At 41.5% G+C, this 20,196-nt stretch overlaps 1 protein-coding gene across 4 annotated transcripts in view; it reads left to right on the forward strand.

Annotated features, from left to right (window-relative positions):
* Nucleotides 1-20,196, forward strand: part of RANBP10 (RAN binding protein 10) — a 683,001-nt gene that overhangs the window by 461,575 nt on the left and 201,230 nt on the right. For all 4 annotated transcript variants that reach the window (XM_030203667.1, XM_030203668.1, XM_030203669.1 and 1 more), the window contains 2 exons: nucleotides 6,575-6,683; nucleotides 19,323-19,471. In XM_030203667.1, the coding sequence (XP_030059527.1) occupies nucleotides 6,575-6,683; nucleotides 19,323-19,471 (258 nt within the window). The remainder of the gene's footprint in view (nucleotides 1-6,574; nucleotides 6,684-19,322; nucleotides 19,472-20,196) is intronic.

The following is a 20,196-nucleotide window of genomic DNA, read 5'->3' on the forward strand; positions in this document are numbered from 1 at the left end:
ATTTGGATTATTCTTCCCAATGTGCATCACTTTACAATTGTCCAAGTTAAATCTCTTCTGCCATTTGGATACTCAGTCTTCCAGCTTCCTAATCTCTTCCTGTAATTTTCACATTCCACTTGCATTTTAACAACTTTGAATAGTTTTGTTTCTGCAAATTTAATCCCTCACTCATTTTTCCCATTTCCAGATCATTAACAAATATGTTAAATAGCATTGGTCCCAGTACAGATCCTTGGGACACTCCACTTTTCACCCTTCTTCACTGAGAGAATTAGCCATTTAACCCTGCCTTCTGTTTTTTATTTATTTATTTATTTATTTCATTTGTATCCCACATTTTCCCACCTCTTTGCAGGCTCAATGTGGCTTACAATACATCATGAATGGTGGAAATATATTAGAAAATAGACATTTAGTGTTACAGAAGGATCTTGGGCAATATAATAATGATAAAACATGATAGTAGTATAACACACAGATATTGTAAAACAGTTCTGAATATATGTGGAGGAGTTGTGTGTATTCACATTGGTTGATCTTTGTGGTATGCCTTGTTAAAGAGATGGGTCTTTAGTAGTTTGCGAAAGTTTGTTAGTTCATAAATCGTTTTTAAGTTGCGCAGCAGTGCGTTCCATAACTGTGTGCCCAAGTAGGTGAAGTTTGACGCGTGCATTAGTTTGTATTTCAGACCTTTGCAGGTAGGGAAGTGCAGATTAAGGAATGTGCGGGATGATCTTTTGGCATTCCTGGGTGGTAGGTCGATCAGGTCTGACATGTAGGCTGATGCGTCTCCGTGAATGATTTTGTGGACTAGGGAGCATATTTTGAACATGATGCGTTCTTTAAGTGGGAGCCAGTGTAGTTTTTCTCGTAGGGGTTTAGCACTTTCATATTTTGTTTTACCGAATATGAGTCTAGCTGCAGTGTTCTGGGCTGTCTGAAGTTTCTTGATTATTTGCTCTTTACAGCCGGCGTAGAGTGCGTTGCAGTAGTCTAGATGACTGAGTACCACTAATTGTACCAGGTTACGGAAAACAGTCCTTGGGAAGAAAGATCGTACTCTTTTTAATTTCCACATTGAGTGGAACATCTTCTTGGTTGTGTTTTTCGCGTGATTCTCGAGTGTTAAGTGTCGATCGATGGTAACTCCAAGAATTTTTAGGGTGTCCGAAATTGGAGGTTCAAATTTGGTGTGTTAATGGCGGTGAATTTGTTCTTGTTATGTTGGGAGGTGAGTATTAGGCATTGGGTTTTTTCTGCGTTAACTTTCAACCGAAATGCATCTGCCCATGAATGCATGATTTGGAGACTTTGGTTGATGCCATTGGAAATTTCCTTTAGATCTTGTTTAAATGGGATGTAGATCGTTACGTCGTCTGCGTATATGTATGGGTTGAGGTTTTGGTTTGATAGTAGTTTGGCCAAGGGTATCATCATTAAGTTGAATAGAGTCGGCCAGAGGGGGGATCCCTGTGGGACTCCGCATTCAGGTATCCATGTGGCTGAAGTACTCGAGTTAGATGTCACTTGGTATGATCGTGTGGTTAGGAATCCCTTGAACCAACTGAGAACGTTACCTCCTATTCCGAAGTACCCAAGGATACGTAATAGTATTCCATGATCAACCATGTCGAAAGCGCTTGACATGTCAAATTGTAGCAGTAGTATGTTCTTTCCACTTGCAATCATTTGTTTGAATTTGGTCATGAGAGTGACTAGTACTGTTTCAGTACTGTGGTTAGACCAAAATCCTGACTGGGAGTCGTGGAGTATTGAGAATTTATTTAAATAGTTTGTGAGTTGTTTGGTCACTAATCCTTCCGTAAGTTTGGTTATTAGGGGAATGGATGCTACTGGCCTGTAGTTGGTTAATTCACTGGCACTTTTCTTTGCGTCTTTGGATATGGGGGTGAGTAGAATATTTCCTTTCTCCTTCGGGAAGAGTTTGTTTTGTAACATATAGTTCACGTATTTCGTTATGTCTTTTATAAATTGTTGAGGAGCTGATGTCGTGAGGTTGTTTGGACATATGTCTAGTTTGCAATGAGATTTGGCAAATCTTTTGAGCGTTTGGGAGGTGATATCCTCTGATAGTGTCTCGAAGTTGGTCCAGGTTCTGTCTGCTAGGTAAGTGCCAGGGTCTGGGTCTAGACAGTCAAGGAGTTCAGCATAGTCGGTACTGACAGGTATCTTAAGTCGCAGTTGTACAATTTTCTCGTTGAAGTATCTCGCAAGATTATCTGCTCCTGGTGCGTCTTTGCTGTTGGTAGTGACTGGTGTAGTGTCTAGTAGTTTATGGTCCTGGAGGCACCCTAGCCAGTCGGGTTTTTGGGGTGCCCACGGTGGTTGTTCATGAGAGAGATTTGCATACCTTGGAGATAGTGCATTCAAATCTCTCTCATGGATATTCATTGTGGGCATCCTGGGGGCCTGGCTGGCTGGGGTGCCTCCAGAATCAGGTTGGGAATTTTACTGCTGGGCAGACTTATACGGTCTGTGCCCTGAAGAACACAGGTACAAATCAAAGTAGGGTATACAAAAATTAGCACATATGAGTTATCTTGTTGGGCAGACTGGATGGACCGTGCAGGTCTTTTTCTGCCGTCATCTACTATGTTACTATGTATTCACGAGTTGGAAGAGTTTGTGTGTGTCCTTGTAGTTTGGTCCAATTACAGTTTTGTAATGTAGTCTTTTAGTCTGTCTTATGGTATATTTGTATTTTCTTTGGAGTTGTTTCCAGGCGTTAAGTGTGGTTTCGTTTTTCTTTTTATTCCACGCACATTCTAATCTTCTAACTTGTGTTTTAAGTTTTTTCAGCTCTTCATTGAACCATGGTATTGAATTCTTTCTATGTGAGGTTCTGGTTTGGGTTGGAGCAATGTTGTCTAATATGGATCTGCATCTGTTGTCCCATTCTAAGAGGAATTGGATTGTATCTGCTTTTATTGTCCATTCGTTGTAGTAGATCTGTTGCCAGAATATTACCGGGTCTATTTTTCCTCTCGTGGTATAGGTTTTTCGTTCTTGTTTATTCAACCACTTCCTAATCAACAATGGAACCCTATCCCCGGCTTTTTAATTTTCTTAGGAGTCTCTCATGAAGGACTTTATCAAATGATTTCTGAAAATCTAGATACACTACATCAACCAGGTCACCTTTATCCACATATTTATTTATTCAAGCATTCAAAGAAACAAAGCCAGTTGGTGAGGCACGACGTCCTCTGGCTGAATAAATGTTGACTGTGTCCCATGAAGCCTTGTTTGTCTATGTGTTCAGTGATTTTATTCTTTATAATAGTTTTCACTATTTTGCCCAGCTCTAACCTCAGGCTTAGCAGTCTATAATTTCCCGAATCGTCCCTGCATCCCATTTAAAAAATTGGCATTACACTGGCCACCCTCCAATCTTCGGGTACTATGGATGATTTTAACGACAGATTATAGATTACTAACAGCAGATCTGCAATTTCATATTTGAGTTGTTTCAGTATCCTGAGGTGTCTACCATCCAGTCCAGGTGATTTACTACTCTTTAATTTGTCAATTTGGCTGAGTACATCTTCCAGGTTCATCAAGATTTCTTTCAGTTCCTCTGCATCGTCACCCATGAAAACCTTCTCTGGTACAAGTAGATTTCTTACATCATCTTCAGTAAAGACCAAGGCAAATAATTCATTCATCCTTTCTGCTATGGCATTGTCTTCCCCGAGTGCCTCTTTTACTCCTTGACGATTTAACAGTCCCACGGATTCCCTCCCAGGCTTTCTGCTTCTGATATACCTGAAAATGTTATTACCATGAGTTTTTGCCTCCAGTTTGAAATTGGATCTCCCGTTCCAAATTCCACTGCCCCAGCAGATTTTGACCACAGATGCATCCAACCTGGGCTGGGAAGCTCATATGCAAGGGCTTCACACCCAAGGAGAGGGTACTGATCTGTTCAGGATCCCAAGCTTCGCATCAGTCTCTTGCAGCTATGGGTGATATGGAACATGCTAAAGGGTTTCAGAGATCGGCTGGTGAACCAAATTGTTCTAATCCAGACAGACAATCAGGTTGCTATGTAGTATGTCAACAAGCAGAGGGGTACGGGCTCCTACCCTTTGTGTCAGGAAGCAGTTGGGATTTGGCAGTGGGCCATCAACCACATCATGGTGCTCCAGGCCACTTATCTGGTGTGGAGAGACAACAGTCGGTGGATATTTTTGCCACTCATCTCAACAACAAGGTCCATGAGTACTACTCCAGATAAAGGTCAAAGAGCAGGCTAGCATCTGATGCCTTCTTCCTTGAGTGACGAGAGGACCTTCTATATGTGTTTACTCCAGGCCCTCTGATAGGGAACACTTTGCTGAAATTCAAGCAGGACAGGGATGGGGGTGGGGGGGGGGGCACCATGACTCTTGTTGCACCTTAGTGGCTGAGATAGATTTGGATCCCCCTTCTTCTGGAGTTGTTCTCTGAAGAACCATGGAGGTAGAAGTGTTTTCCGATTCTCATTACGTAGAACAGAGGGTCTCTTCTACATCCCAGCCTACAGTCCCTGACCCTCACAGCCTGGATGATGAGAGCGTGGAATTTGCATCTCTACAACTGCCTGAGGGTGCTTATCCAGGAAAGACTCCACCAATAGGTATTGTGCTTTCAAATAGAGGACGTTTGTTGTCTGGTATGAGGACAAGGCCCTAGATCCTCTCTCTTGTCCTACACAAAAACGTTTTGAGTTCTATACCGCTCTGAGTCTGGTTTAGACCAACTCTGTAAGGGTTCACCTCAGTGCAATTAGTGTTTACCATCAAGCCTCTAGTTGTTCGATTTATGAGAAGTTTGCTGTTGATATAACTCCCCATCAAGCCTCCAACTGTGTCATGGGACCTCAATGTGTCCTCACCCAGCTGGTGAAAGATCCCTTGATTCCTGTCATCTGAAGTACCTGACCTTGAAGGTCTTGTTTTTGGTGGCAGTCATTTCTACTTGTAGATTCGGTGAGCTATAGGCCCTAGTAGCTGATCCATCTTACAGAGGTTTCACCATAAAGAGTAGTTCTCTGCATGCATCCTAAGTTTCTTCCTCAGGTGGTATCAGAGTTCCATCTTAACCATTTTTCCCCAAACCTCATGACCTTTCTTGCATAAGCACACTACATGCCTTGGACTGCAAGCAGTCCTTAGCCACCTGTCTGGAGCGGATTAAAGCCCATAGACAGTCCACCCAGCTTTTTGTTTCCTTTGACTCAAAGAGGATGGGGGCAGCCATTGGTAAACACAGTTTATCCAGTTGGCTAGCAGACTGTATCTCTTTCACTTATGCCCAGGCTGGGCTGACTCTTTAGGGTCATGTCATGGCTCGCAATGTCGGATCCTTGGCTGAAGGTATTTGCAAAGCTATAAAATGGTCTTCAGTGCACACGTTAATATTCATTATTTTCTAAAGCAGAATACCCAACGTGACAGTTGGTTCTGTCAGACTCTTCTGCAGAATTTGTTTGGTGTCTAGAATCCCACTCCACCCTCCTAGGCTTATTTTTATTCTGTTCCAAGCTGCATCCTCGCAACAAAACTGTCTGTAAGTTCAAGTTGTTTGGTTTCTGGTTGATATTGCCATTGCAAGTCCCCAGGTTATTTGGTTTCTGGTTGATATTGCCGCTGTAAGTCCCCATTGTCCTTCCTTTGTTGTTTTCAGTGACCTTGGTAACTAGGGATTCCCAAATATGAGAAACAATGTCCTGCTTGGCCTTGGAGAAAGCAAAGTTACTCACCTGGAGCAGGTGTTATCCGAGGATAGCAGGACATGTATTCTCACATTTCTCCCTCCTCCCTTATGAGTTGTATTCCCTTTGCTTGACATTGTACTTCTGGTCCCGCATGCTCACATGGGGTGGGAATGGGAAGGCACTCAAACATACGCAGTGGGATGCCGCCAAATGCGTCTTAAAGCTGTAAAATCCTGGGTAGTGTCCTCACTGGACTCCATCGGATGATGTCACCCAAATGTAAGAATACATGATCTGCTGTTCTCGGAGAACACTTGCTAAAGGTGAGTAACTTTGTTTTATACTCTCTGTGTTCAGGGGGTGATGGTGATCAGAGCCATTGAAATTAGTGTATACCTATGAAAAATGTTTATGATTATATTAGAAACCACTGAATAGGCTGCAAGAGATGGGTGTTTTTCCCTTAGCTTGTGAGAAGCAGTGCCTCTAAATATCTAATAAGAAAAGCTTGTTTTTCTATGCTAGCCTATGAAGCTTCTTTTAGCCAGAGCAAGAAAATATGTGGTTTAAAAGGACAGTATCTTAGAAATGTCAGGCTACCTATTAGGTCCAAGCATGACTTTCACACATGTTGTTCTGGTTCACCTCACTACCCTAATGGAGTTAGTCTGGCTAAACTAGTCCAGTTAAGAATATCAAAGGCTATTGCCTTTCAGTCATAAGTAAAGAATACTATTATTTTCTGTGTACTAGGAACTGTGTGTGTTACTAGTTCTAAATTATGATGTGTAAACTGCAGCGTTTTCTCTGAGAATGTGTTTCTACATGACGGTGTCTCTTTTCTTCATACAGGAATACAGAAGTTAGTATTAGCAGGCAGAGTGGGAGAGGCAATAGAAGCCACTCAACAGCTCTATCCAGGCCTCCTAGAACATAATCCCAACCTGCTGTTCATGTTAAAGTGAGTACATTCTGAGTATTAGTTATAAAAGCTTTTTAGTGGCTGAGATTTGAAAAAACACAAGCAGTACTAATTGCTGTGCATCTTAAGGATATTATTCCTTACCTCAAATATTTTGGTATATTTCCATATTCACAGTGGTGCCTAAGAACCTATGACTTTTGTCTTAGAGGTCCCCAGACTAAGACCCCCATGGGCTGGATGCAACATGCATAGCTCCATTTTAAAGCCCAGCATGCTTTTCCTGCCCACAGCTGAACCCAGCCCATAGAGGAAACTCTATTTTTCTTTTCATATATATTTATAGCAGCATGTACCTTCTGAAGATGAGGCTGCTGTGAAGATGAAGCTCCCACCTCAGGATCCCAGGTCCCTCTTTCACTCAGGGTGAGCTGGTTCTCAGTATGCAGATTTTATGCAAATTATTCTACTACCCCTTTCTGCTCAGGGTGACCTGCTTCTCAAAGGCAAACACAGTCAGGTCTCCCCAACAGGATATTCTCTTACAAATCTTTTATTCCCCCTTCCTGGGGCACACTTCTTCCAGCTTAGAACACTTTTACAAGCTTAAACAGTCCTTCCAGCTTAAACATTTCTTCCTAGTCAGTTCAATCTTCCAGCTTAAGCACCTGGACACTCAGTCCTTCCTTGTAACATGAACACCCCAGTCCTTCCTTGTAACCCGGACACCCAGTCCGTCCTTGTAACACACAGTTCTTATACCTGGCACTCTAGGGCCTTCTTACCCCAGCCAGCTTCCTTGCTTTGCACACAGTTCACCACCAGTCCAAAGGGCTCAGCCAGTACTTCACATGGGGACCTCCTGCTTCAGCTACCAGCTCTCTTCTTCCGCTGCCAGCTCTCCTCTCCCCCTCACCACTCAGGTGGGGTATTAAGTGTTTAATGGCCAAACAGGACCCAGCCCATAACCTGCTGCACCTGTTTCCACCTCCAGGACTCTCTCCGGTCCTAGCGACCTCCAGCTATACCTCCCCTTACTGGCTCCCTTCAGCGACTCACCCAGCCCTTCTCCCTGGACATTTTAGGGGAACAGTGCCCTCTAGGGTCCTAACCAGGGTAGGACAGCCTCTTCCTTCTCACAACCTACATACTTTTATAAAATACCTAGGTACACACATAGGCCCTCATTTTACAAGCCCTGTTTTTATTTGATATGAAACAAAAAGTGAGGAGAACGAATGAGGATACCAAAGAATATTTATTCATATAAAAAAATATGTGGAAAATAACGACCCGACACGGCCGTGTTTCGGCCCAAAGGCCTGCCTCAGGGGTCTTTTTACAATCTAAACATAAACAATGGAAAAAATAAAATAAAACATTATGAATAATTATATTGTATATAATAAAATAGCAAATGACAAACGAATACTAGAAGTTACAACATGAGTTAATATGTAAATTTAAATTAAAATTATATGATAAAAATATGTAATAAAATTTCTTAACAAATATGGATTTTAAAACACATGGCATATATAAAATTAAATACAATTATATAATAAAATAATATAATAAAAGATGAGAAATGTAAGGATGTGCATACATCTACAATTATCATATAACAAAATATCAACCATGAGCTAAAAATATTAAATAATGGATAAACTTAAAACTAAAGACACATCCATATGTATGCTTATTTCTAAAGAATCATAATTATCAGTGTTAATGAAAACCGGATCATAATAATGGCTCAATCGTACATAATCGAAAGTTATACATGCTCATACTATAATTGAGACTCTGATAAATTAATTATAAAGTACCTCAGGTAGTGTGATGTACATACGCTCTGAGAAGAATATTGAAGCCGGACCCACTTGGATCTCTGTGTGTGTATTGAAAAAAGCAAACAATAAAGAAATCTTGTGAAAAACATGAATAAATGCTTATATGAGATGAATCGTATTGTTCTGTAATTTCGTGTGCAATGATTCTAAATGAGGCTAATAGTGTAACATGAAAGAATACATCTGAGATAGTGCTGTGTCGAAATAAACTGTGAAAAAATGTGTGTGTGCAAAAAAATGTGAACAGTGTTGTGTTGAACTTGGTCTGGACTATAGAGAATCGGAACGAGCTTACCTCCTCTCTCTGGAAAAAATCTGGTAATGATCAGGAACTGGCCTGTAAATACTGCAAAGAAAGACAGTGAAATAAACACAAAGCGGAGAGACGTCATATTTGAAAAAGTGTATTGTGCTACTCATATTGTGAATGACCGGAATTTATAAGAAATGATTATATAATTGCTAATTTTATGATCACTTGGTTATCTGTTAAATAATACTCGCTCGAGAAAAGTTTTGGCAACCTGTGCTGAGTAAGTGCCTCTCTAAATTACGTGTTATATAAGTATGTATCCACACGCTAGAAACTTATATTACCAAAGTGTTATCTGTGCGAGAACAACGGAGATGTGTGAACTAAATCAATGAAATGTCAGTGTGGTAGGCAAGTGTTCTAAAAAAAGGGAGAAATGTTTGATTCTTAATGCTTACCTCCTCTCGTGAAAAACGTTTGCAAATGCAAAATGCTATAAGAAATGGCGATGGAAACAGTGCCTATTAAATACATTAAATAAAGGAAATGACGTTTTTTAAAATTTTTGGAGGGAGAAACCGTTTAATTATCACTTATTTCGAAACGGAAATTGAAGTGCTTCTGCACTTATACTAAGTCGATAATGTGCGATAAGACGCAACTAATCTAAATGACAAATGTAGCCTACCATTGTATGAACGTTGCCAATTATATATTCTAATCTAAGAAGAATAATGATAGTAGTCAATAATTAAGAATGTGATATAACAAGTTGTGCTAATAAAGAACTACTTATCTAGATGATAAATAAAACCTATTGTGTGTAAACATTATAAATTATTTGTACAAGTGAAAGAATGTGCGTGATTGAAAAATAAAACGCTCTGATTGTATATTCGGATGAAAAATGAAACTTGCCCTTACTTGAACGTTACCACTTATTTATTCCAATGAACAAGTGATAGTGAATATGATAAAAAAATGAAAATGTGATGAAACGAATTGTATGATATGTTTTGAAAAAGAAGAGGTTCTGGAAGCCAAATTTAGGCTTTTAGGAAGAAAGCTCAAATCCAGATCCTCTAGGGTGGCATTTTCTGAAATATTACCCGTTCCACGCGCAGGGCCCAAGAGACAGTTTAACTAATTGATGAAGAAAACTTTTGTTGTATGAACAATACCAATTGTTTATTCAAGTGAAAGAATGTACGTGATTCAAAAATGAAAAATGAAACTCGCTAGTTATTTAAAAAGGGGAGGGATGGTGCTGCCATGAAATGCAAAAGAATGGATTTAAAAGAATGAAATATAAGTGATATCTAATTTTTAGTTCGACAATCTAAAATAATGTATTAAAACTACCTCGGATGCTTAATAGCAAATCATTAGTTACATATAACGTAGTTACATCTAACGTGGAAAAATTAATGTCTAAATTTGCATTTGAGTTTCAAAAGAACTGTGTATATTGAATACGAATATTATGTGACTGGATTATGTATAAATAAAACCTTAGCGGCAGAGTAATCAAGAGCTGCACAATAGATATACTTGTAATATAACAGTGATATGAAATGAAGGAAAAAACAAAAAAAAGGGGGTAACGTGCAGAATTGTAGTGATGTGCGAAACACGTATTAGTGGACCGTGGTCCACGTAATGTGAAAAGTGCAAACCATAAACACGTGATTACAAATTAATACTAATATTTAGAATATAAAATTATGCACAAAATATGCAGAATGCGAGATTTAAGGGATTTACCTAATGAAAATTTTTGACCCTCGCAGTCACTCCTCTAAGTTTTCTTTTCACCATTCTTCTCATTTTATCATAGTCTCCTTTTTTAAAGTTAAATGCTAACGTATTTGACTTCCTATGTATAGTTACTTCAAGGTTGATATCAAAACTGATCATATTATGATCACTGTTATCAAGCGGCCCCAGTACCATAACGTCCCTCCAGATCATGCGCTCCACTAAGGACCAAGTCTAGAATTTTTCCTTCTCTCGTCGGCTCCTGGACCAACTGCTCCATAAAGCCGTCCTTGATTTTATCAAGGAATTGTACCTCTCTAGCGTGTCCCGATGTTACATTTACCCAGTCTATATTTGGATAATTGAAGTCACCCATTATTATCACATTGCCCATTTTGTTTGCGTCTCTGATTTCTTTTATCATTTCTGCGTCTACCTGCTCATCCTGGCGAGGCGGCTGGTAGTACACTCCTATAACCGTCCTTTTCGCTTTTATACATGGAATTTCAACCCACAATGATTCAAAGGTGTGATTTGTGTCCTGCTGAATTTGTAATCTATCTGAGTCAAGGCTCTCGTTAATATACAATGCTACCCCTCCACCAGTCCGGTCCAGCCTATCACTACGATATACTTTGTACCCCGGTATGACAGTGTCCCACTGGTTATCCTCCTTCCACCAGGTCTCAGTAATGCCTATTATATCCAATTTTTCATTTAGTGCAATATATTCCAACTCTCCCATGTTATTTCTTAGACTCCTAGCATTTGCATATAGACATTTCAGAGTATGTTTGTTGTTCCTATTTGCATGATGCTTAGTACTTGACACTATTGATTTGCCATCTTTTGTCTGATCTTTAGTTGTATTTAAGGGCACCTGGCCTACCACGGTCTGTTGTGCAACCTCACTATCCAGAAACCCTATCTTCCCTGTTTGTGAGGTATCCTTGCAAGATACCTTATCCCGAACCATGCACTGTTGTGCGACTGTCGGCCTTTCCCCCATATCTAGTTTAAAAACTGCCCTATCTCTTTTTTGAATGCCAATGCCACCTTGGTTAAGATGGAGCCCATCCTTTTGGAATAGGGTCCCCCTTCACCAGAATGTTGCCCAGTTCCTAACAAATGTAAAACCTTCCTCCCTGCACCATCGTCTCATCCACGCATTGAGACTCCGGAGCTCTGCCTGTCTCTTGGGCCCTGCGCGTGGAACGGGTAATATTTCAGAAAATGCCACCCTAGAGGATCTGGATTTGAGCTTTCTTCCTAAAAGCCTAAATTTGGCTTCCAGAACCTCGCTCCTACATTTTCCTATGTCATTGGTACCCACATGTATCAAGACAGCCGGCTCCTCCCCAGCACTATCTAAAATCCTATCCAGGTGCTGCGTGAGGTCCGCCATCTTTGCACCAGGCAGGCAAGTCACCAGGTGATCCTCCCAACCACCAGCCACCCAGCTATCTACATTCCTAATGGTTGAATTGACAAGTATGACAGCGTTTCTAACCTTTTCCTCCCGGGCAGTCATTGGAGATATATCCTCGGTGCGAGAGGATAATACGTCTTCTGGTGAGTAGGTCCTGCCTACCGGAATACTTCCCACTTCACCTTCTGGGAGACCTCCCTCTTCCAAGGTAGCACAGAGCTACGTGTCTGGAGGTGGGACCTCTCTACAACATCCCTGTAGGTCTCCTCAATGTATTTCTCTATCTCCCTCATCTCTACCAAATCTGCTACTCTAGCCTCGAGAGAACGAACATGGTCTAGGAGCTCTTTGCATCGGGCACACACATATGACATCTCACCAACTGGGAGATAATCATACATATGGCACTCAACGCAAAAGACTGGGTAGCATCCCTCTCGCTGCTGGACTGCTGACTCCATCTTAGTGTTTTCAAGTTTCTCAATTTTGTAAGTTGGTACAGTATTAGGAATTTCAGTCTGATATAAAGTGATTTTAGTTTATATATTGTGTGATCCTTGTAGTAATAACTACTTAAATGGTAATGAATGTATATAGTTCTGTAATAGCACTCCTAGCTTATTACCCTAATTACACTACTTGCTATAAATGTAGTGTTGTCCTAGGGGTGGGTGGGAAGCATAGGCACCCGGTATAAGAGGCTTGGGGAGGCTAAGCCTCCCCAGCCGCAAGCCCCAAGCATCTCTCTCTCTCTCAGTCATCTATCATACCTCATGGTGTTAGAGCAGCAGTAAAAAGCATTGCAGGCTGCTGGGCTCCGTGCTTTGTTTTGCCTTCTCTCTCTCTCAGCTCTGGCCCACCCTCATTTCCTGTTTACGCAAGGGCGGGCCAGAGCTGAGAGAGAGAGAGAAGGCAAAACAAAGCACGGAGCCCAGCAGCCTGCAATACTTTTCACTGCTGCTCTAACACCACGAGGTATGATAGATGATGTTTAAAATTTGGAGGAAGCCTGGAACTCGGAAGAAGCGAGGGAGTGGGGACCCTGGAACTGTCTGTGAGGAAGGGGGGACCCTGGAACTGTCTGGGAGGGAGGGGGACCCTGGAACTGTCTGTGATGGAGGGAGGGAGGGGGGACTCTGGAACTGTCTGTGAGGGAGAGGGGAGGGGGGACTCTGGAACTGTCTGTGAGGGAGAGGGGAGGGGGACCCTGGAACTGTCTGTGAGGGAGGGAGGGGGGGACCCTGGAACTGTCTGTGAGGGAGGTAGGGAGGGGGACCCTGGAACTGTCTGTGATGAGTCTGACTTCTTGAGGTAACTTTCCAATTCAGTATTTTGCCTTCATATCTGTTGTCTCATGTGTTTTTCATGTGTGATCAAGATGCAGTATTCTGCTAGCATGTAGTATTTGCAGCCCTTTTTGTTTTGTTTTGTTTTTTTGTTTCACTAGGTTGTGCACTGGTGTTTTAGATCCGGTGTAATTATAGTGCTGCCTTTCCACACAATAAGGTTGTAGCTCGTCCTGTCCTTGGAATTAGTGCTGTTATGGTTTGGTAAGGTTATGAGTGGGTTTTTGCACAAGTTTGTGTATAGTGTTTTGCAGTGGAGAGATTGTGTGTTGGCCTTACTGAGGTGGCACCAAAACATCAGAAAGGGTGTAGAGCCTAAATCATGACACACTACCTCTTGAAGGATCTACATATGGTCGTTAATAGAAGGAGATCATTGTGAACACTAGCCACCCTAAAAGGGTGTTTTTTGGCTTTACACGTATCATGATATTATGATCCCTTGTTTCATATTGTTGACGGTCTGCATTTTCCGTATGGTAGTACATTGGTTTATTAGGTCTGCCCAGTGTAATATTTATGGTACAGTAAGGTTATGAGTGTGTTTTTGCACAAAGTTGTGCATAGTGTTTTGCAGTTGAGCAATTGTGGTTAGTATATGCTTTGAGCAACCACTTTATTCTTTGACATGTGATACATATCTAATATTGAAATGTAATAAAAGGTATTGTGATTATTTTATTTTTACTTATTTTTTTTTCTGTGTGTTGTCAGACAATTATGGATGTAAGCCCCGCCCCTAACCCCGCACCCTTTAGCCTCCCCAGACAATTGGGTCACCGACTGCCTATGGTGGGAAGACTAAAATAGATCCTACACTGCCTGTCAAACTATCTGTTTCTGCAAGTTAATGGGATTACTTCCCTGGGTAGAAAACACAGCACCTTCAAAACAACTCCAGCATAAAGGAAAGCAATTTACCGGCACAGAATTTCACAGTTTTAAAAGAAACTACCAGCTCCCAAATTAAAACTAGCAAATATAGAATAGATAAAAGAGGCTTAGAGAGGACTTAGAGAGGAAAGACCCTCAGCAGTGAAAGAACAGCGTTTGTTTGTCTTTTATGTTTATTTTAGTTGAGATATAGAGGCAGACAGTTTAAAAAAAAAGCTTTAAAGAGAAAGAAACATTTTAAAACACAGGCAGCCTTAGCCACCAAACAAACCAGTCCTGAAGATCCCCAGCACAATTCCAAATTATTTTTATTTTCATTTTCAGATCAATTGGCTCAGCAATTTGTACGATTATTTTGATCTCCTTCGCTAATTGCCTGGAGCTTCTAGTTGTAAATAGATGTGAGAGTAGTATGGCATAAGGTTTTTTTTTAATCACTGAGGCTACTTTACTCTCAGCGAGTCCTTTGTGAATAGAAATTGCTGTGAATTAAAATATGTGACTCTCTGGAAAAGGTGATCAAAGTAGCAAGATTTAAAATGTTCAGAGTGGGTGCTTTTCATATCATGGGTCCATAAGCAGTGTAAAAAAAGTTACACTGTTTGAACTTCTGTAGCTTCCCCCCCCCCCCCCCCCCCCCCCACACACACACATAAAAGGATGGTGTTTAGACTGTGGTATTACAAATCACTAATAGTTAAAATAATATAGTAAAAGAAAAGAACACCATACAAAAATAGGAAAGTAGCAGTCAAACAGAGCAAACACACATATCTTTGATGTCGCAGGTCGACCCAGCCCCCAGGAGGAGGCCATCTATTGTATCTAAGGCTAGTTGAAAGAAATGAGCCTTAGGATGGGCTTTAAATTTAGTAAAGGATTGTTCATTATGAATGTAATTGAGCACGTCATTCCACAATTGAAGCAATAAAAAGTAGAACTAAATAGACTCCACATGAGCTTGTCTTGGCAGGGGAGTACCAATCAGTTAGCATCCAAAGACCACAGGTTATGAGAAAGTGTGTAAGGAATATGTTAAATCTGAAGGACATACCCTGTTTCCCCGAAAGTAAGACATCCCCCGAAAATAAGACCTAGTAGAGGTTTTCCTGAATTGGTAGATATAAGGCCTCCCCCGAAAGTAAGACCTAGCAAATTTTTGTTTGAAAGCAGGGCCGCCGAGAGCCGGACAAGGCCACCCCCGGGCCGCCCCCCCCCCCCTCCACCCACCCTCCGTCGCTCCCGGAACTAACCTTAAACGCCTCCTTTCACCTTCACAGCAAGCAGCAGGGTAGACCTCTCCTTCCTTCCTTCCGTGCCCCGCCCTCACGGATGTTACGTCAGGCGAGGGCGGGACACGGAAGGAAGGAGTGGCCTGCCCTGCTGCTTGCTGCAAAGGTGAAAGGAGGCGTTTAAGGTTAGTTCCGGGAGCGACGGAGGGCAGGCAGGCCAACCCCGATGTTTCCACGAAAAATAAGACAGCCCCTGAAAATAAGACCTAGTGCATTTTTGGGGGCAAAAATTAATATAAGACAGTGTCTTATTTTTGGGGAAACACGGTAGTATTTTGGAAAACAAAAGATAGACGTTTTTCTTTTTCGAAAATTACCTTCTTTCCTGTTCAGAATTTGGACGTTTTGTGTAAAATGTCCAAATTCTGATTTAGACGTTCTATCGAAAATGCCCCTCCGCGTGTCTGAAAATGTTACAGCGGACCCTGAACCAGTGAGATATATAGAATTTGTGAACAGATGGACTAGAGCCTCACCCAGGTTTAATGGCACAAGTTACTCAGACCAATTTCGTTTGGTTAATATAGACACAGCAAGATCGTTCAGTGATGTTCAAAATGTCATACGACAGGGTATCCAACAAGCTTTAGATATCATAAACAGTAGGGAATCACCTGAGGATTAATTACAAATAAGATTTATGCCTGGTGGTTTATATAATTCCTTGTATTCTAGAAGCCACAGACTGGGAGGGACCAAGGCAGGGCATTTCTTAGAACAGGTGAGTAATTTTCTGCAGAGTTTCAGAGAAATACACATCAATGAGAATGTGCATCTCATTATGACGGTCATTAGAAACAAAGGTGGTGGAGGGGATCATTACAAAGTGTTCTCAATAGCCACATTATCGGGGAGAAAAAAGAAGGCATTTAGTAGATCTAAACAATGTGGGTAATAAATTGTATGTTGTAGGGAGTCTCAAGGCACTCATGTTTGCTGACTAGCTAAAAGATATAGAATAGTTACAAGAAGCCAGAAAACTACACGCTGAGCTAGGATGGTCAGAAAATGAAAAAGTGATGTTGAGCGATGTAGTTTTTGAACAACATCTTGGCATACAGTGGGGGAAATAAGTATTTGATCCCTTGCTGATTTTGTAAGTTTGCCCACTGACAAAGACATGAGCAGCCCATAATTGAAGGGTAGGTTATTGGTAACAGTGAGAGATAGCACATCACAAATTAAATCCGGAAAATCACATTGTGGAAAGTATATGAATTTATTTGCATTCTGCAGAGGGAAATAAGTATTTGATCCCTCTGGCAAACAAGACCTAATACTTGGTGGCAAAACCCTTGTTGGCAAGCACAGCGGTCAGACGTCTTCTGTAGTTGATGATGAGGTTTGCACACATGTCAGGAGGAATTTTGGTCCACTCCTCTTTGCAGATCATCTCTAAATCATTAAGAGTTCTGGGCTGTCGCTTGGCAACTCGCAGCTTCAGCTCCCTCCATAAGTTTTCAATGGGATTAAGGTCTGGTGACTGGCTAGGCCACTCCATGACCCTAATGTGCTTCTTCCTGAGCCACTCCTTTGTTGCCTTGGCTGTATGTTTTGGGTCATTGTCGTGCTGGAAGACCCAGCCACGACCCATTTTTAAGGCCCTGGCGGAGGGAAGGAGGTTGTCACTCAGAATTGTACGGTACATGGCCCCATCCATTCTCCCATTGATGCGGTGAAGTAGTCCTGTGCCCTTAGCAGAGAAACACCCCCAAAACATAACATTTCCACCTCCATGCTTGACAGTGGGGACGGTGTTCTTTGGGTCATAGGCAGCATTTCTCTTCCTCCAAACACGGCGAGTTGAGTTCATGCCAAAGAGCTCAATTTTTGTCTCATCTGACCACAGCACCTTCTCCCAATCACTCTCGGCATCATCCAGGTGTTCACTGGCAAACTTCAGACGGGCCGTCACATGTGCCTTCCGGAGCAGGGGGACCTTGCGGGCACTGCAGGATTGCAATCCGTTATGTCGTAATGTGTTACCAATGGTTTTCGTGGTGACAGTGGTCCCAGCTGCCTTGAGATCATTGACAAGTTCCCCCCTTGTAGTTGTAGGCTGATTTCTAACCTTCCTCATGATCAAGGATACCCCACGAGGTGAGATTTTGCATGGAGCCCCAGATCTTTGTCGATTGACAGTCATTTTGTACTTCTTCCACTATGGCACCAACAGTTGTCTCCTTCTCGCCCAGCGTCTTACTGATGGTTTTGTAGCCCATTCCAGCCTTGTGCAGGTGTATGATCTTGTCCCTGACATCCTTAGACAGCTCCTTGCTCTTGGCCATTTTGTAGAGGTTAGAGTCTGACTGATTCACTGAGTCTGTGGACAGGTGTCTTTCATACAGGTGACCATTGCCGACAGCTGTCTGTCATGCAGGTAACGAGTTGATTTGGAGCATCTACCTGGTCTGTAGGGGCCAGATCTCTTACTGGTTGGTGGGGGATCAAATACTTATTTCCCTCTGCAGAATGCAAATAAATTCATATACTTTCCACAATGTGATTTTCCGGATTTAATTTGTGATGTGCTATCTCTCACTGTTACCAATAACCTACCCTTCAATTATGGGCTGCTCATGTCTTTGTCAGTGGGCAAACTTACAAAATCAGCAAGGGATCAAATACTTATTTCCCCCACTGTAAATATACAAGTCCTACATCATATATATAGACAGAAACAGCTGGTGTCCTTTTAAAACAAGTGGCCATCAGCCATTCCATAAGACCATAAGTTCCCCCAATTGTACCTACCATACTTGTACCTTATCTACTACAATATCACTTTGTATTCATTTATACCATGTATTTGTTCAGACCGGAATCGGCTAACGCCTCTAACGGTAATATGTAAGCCACATTGAGCCTGCAAAAAGGTGGGAAAATGTGGGATACAAATGCAACAAATAAATAAATAAGAAAGTCTACCCAAGTAATATGTTTTATGTGTCAGTGATAAAACCTTGTAAAAATCTGAAACTGTATAGGATACCAGTGAAGATGAACATAAAGGGGAGAGAGATGGCCATGTGTTCTGGTCTTACAAAGCTACACAGTTCTGAAGTCAGAAGATGCTTAATTAGTGAGGAGGGAAGCCCTGTATAAACAATATTGAAATAATCAAGACAAGGTATTTAAAAAGCATGCATTGCAGTTTGTAGCAATGCAAATATTGAAATAATCAAGACAAGGTATTAAAAAAGCATTCATTGCAGTTTGTAGCCATGCAAAATCAAGTAAATTGCGTAAATAGCGAAGTGTACATAGTTCAGCAAAGTCTGACAAGAACCCCGGAAATCTGTTTGTTTGTTTTTTTTCAAAAGAGAGCTTTTCAACCAAACCCCCAAATAGCAAAAAGTTGTAGCAGGAGTTATAGGAAGACCAAAAATATAGAGAGTCAATTAAGGTTGAGATAATGGTCCTGTGACCCAGTATGCAGTGGTCTTGTCAGGATTTAACATTAGCTTAGCTAGAACTGACAGACAATCCTGAAGAGGTTGAAAGTTAATATTCAGTGGAGAAACAGGGAAATATAACAAGATGTCATCTGCATAGATAAAGAATCTAATATTGTAGAATTGTGATTTTATTGACTACATGTTCTCATTCATGATTGTATCTCATGCAAGGTACACTCTGGCCACATGAATTTGCAACTTATAGCAGTTCACTCTAATTTATTTTCTGTGGCATAGTATTTAAGAGTCTTACACCCTCAGGGAACGCTTTAGCACAGCTGAATTTGGAGGTAAGTTGAGACATATCTTTATCTTAATATAAGGATCACAGATCATTTTTAATCTTCTAAATGCCATTATCTTTTCCTTCTCTCCTCCCTGCTTATGTAACAAAGGTGTAGGCAGTTTGTGGAAATGGTGAATGGTACAGACAGTGAAGTTCGGTGTTTTAGTGCCCGCAGTCCCAAATCCCAAGAGAGCTATTCTGGGTCACCCAGCTTAAGTCCCCGACATGGATCCAGCAACTCTCAAATCCACAGCACAGGTAAGGAAGCCACAATACAATTTGTCTGTAGACTGAAGGGAAAGGACATTGTAGAGCAGCTGATTGCTGCACTTTTGATAAGATAGTGCCATAAGTACTACCACATTGATTAGAAGTTATATCTCCTTACCAGATCAGTTGCTACAGATGGGTCTGATGGGCACTCACCATGGAAACTCGAGAGACAGGAAAGTACACCACCTTCCACCCACAATGTGGAGCTAGGAGCTGCAGAGCCAGCAGGGCAGGGAGACCCTTCTGTCTTCTTCCCCTCATTTGTGGACACATGCGTGCACTTCCAGGACTGACAAACAACATTCTGTATGCCCCCAGCATTGGGGTGGAAGTTGGGTAGTAAGCTGAGAAAGGAGAGAGAAAGTTAGCATCAATGACAACTGTAACTCTATGCACTCTGCTGCCTGTATGGGGTAGAAGGCCACCGAAGTGGAGGAACAGAAGAAACCTTATGGAATGCTTAGAACAGTAGAGCAGTAAGGTCAATGGATGAGTCTTTCAACACTTGATCACACATACAACTGATGGATTTGCAAGGATGTAATTTATTGGAGAACAGAAAAGATTTGACACGGGACAGTGTTTCGACTTGAAAAAGCCTGCTTTAGGGGTCTTTTGCAGGTAAGATCTAAAAATAATTCTTCTACACTGTTATAACAGAGAAAAACATTTGGGAGAAATTTGATAGGTCCACTCAGAAAAAGAACGCA

This window comes from Microcaecilia unicolor, chromosome 5, assembly GCF_901765095.1.
Source record: "Microcaecilia unicolor chromosome 5, aMicUni1.1, whole genome shotgun sequence".
In the NCBI taxonomy this organism is placed as follows: Eukaryota; Metazoa; Chordata; class Amphibia; order Gymnophiona; family Siphonopidae; genus Microcaecilia; species Microcaecilia unicolor.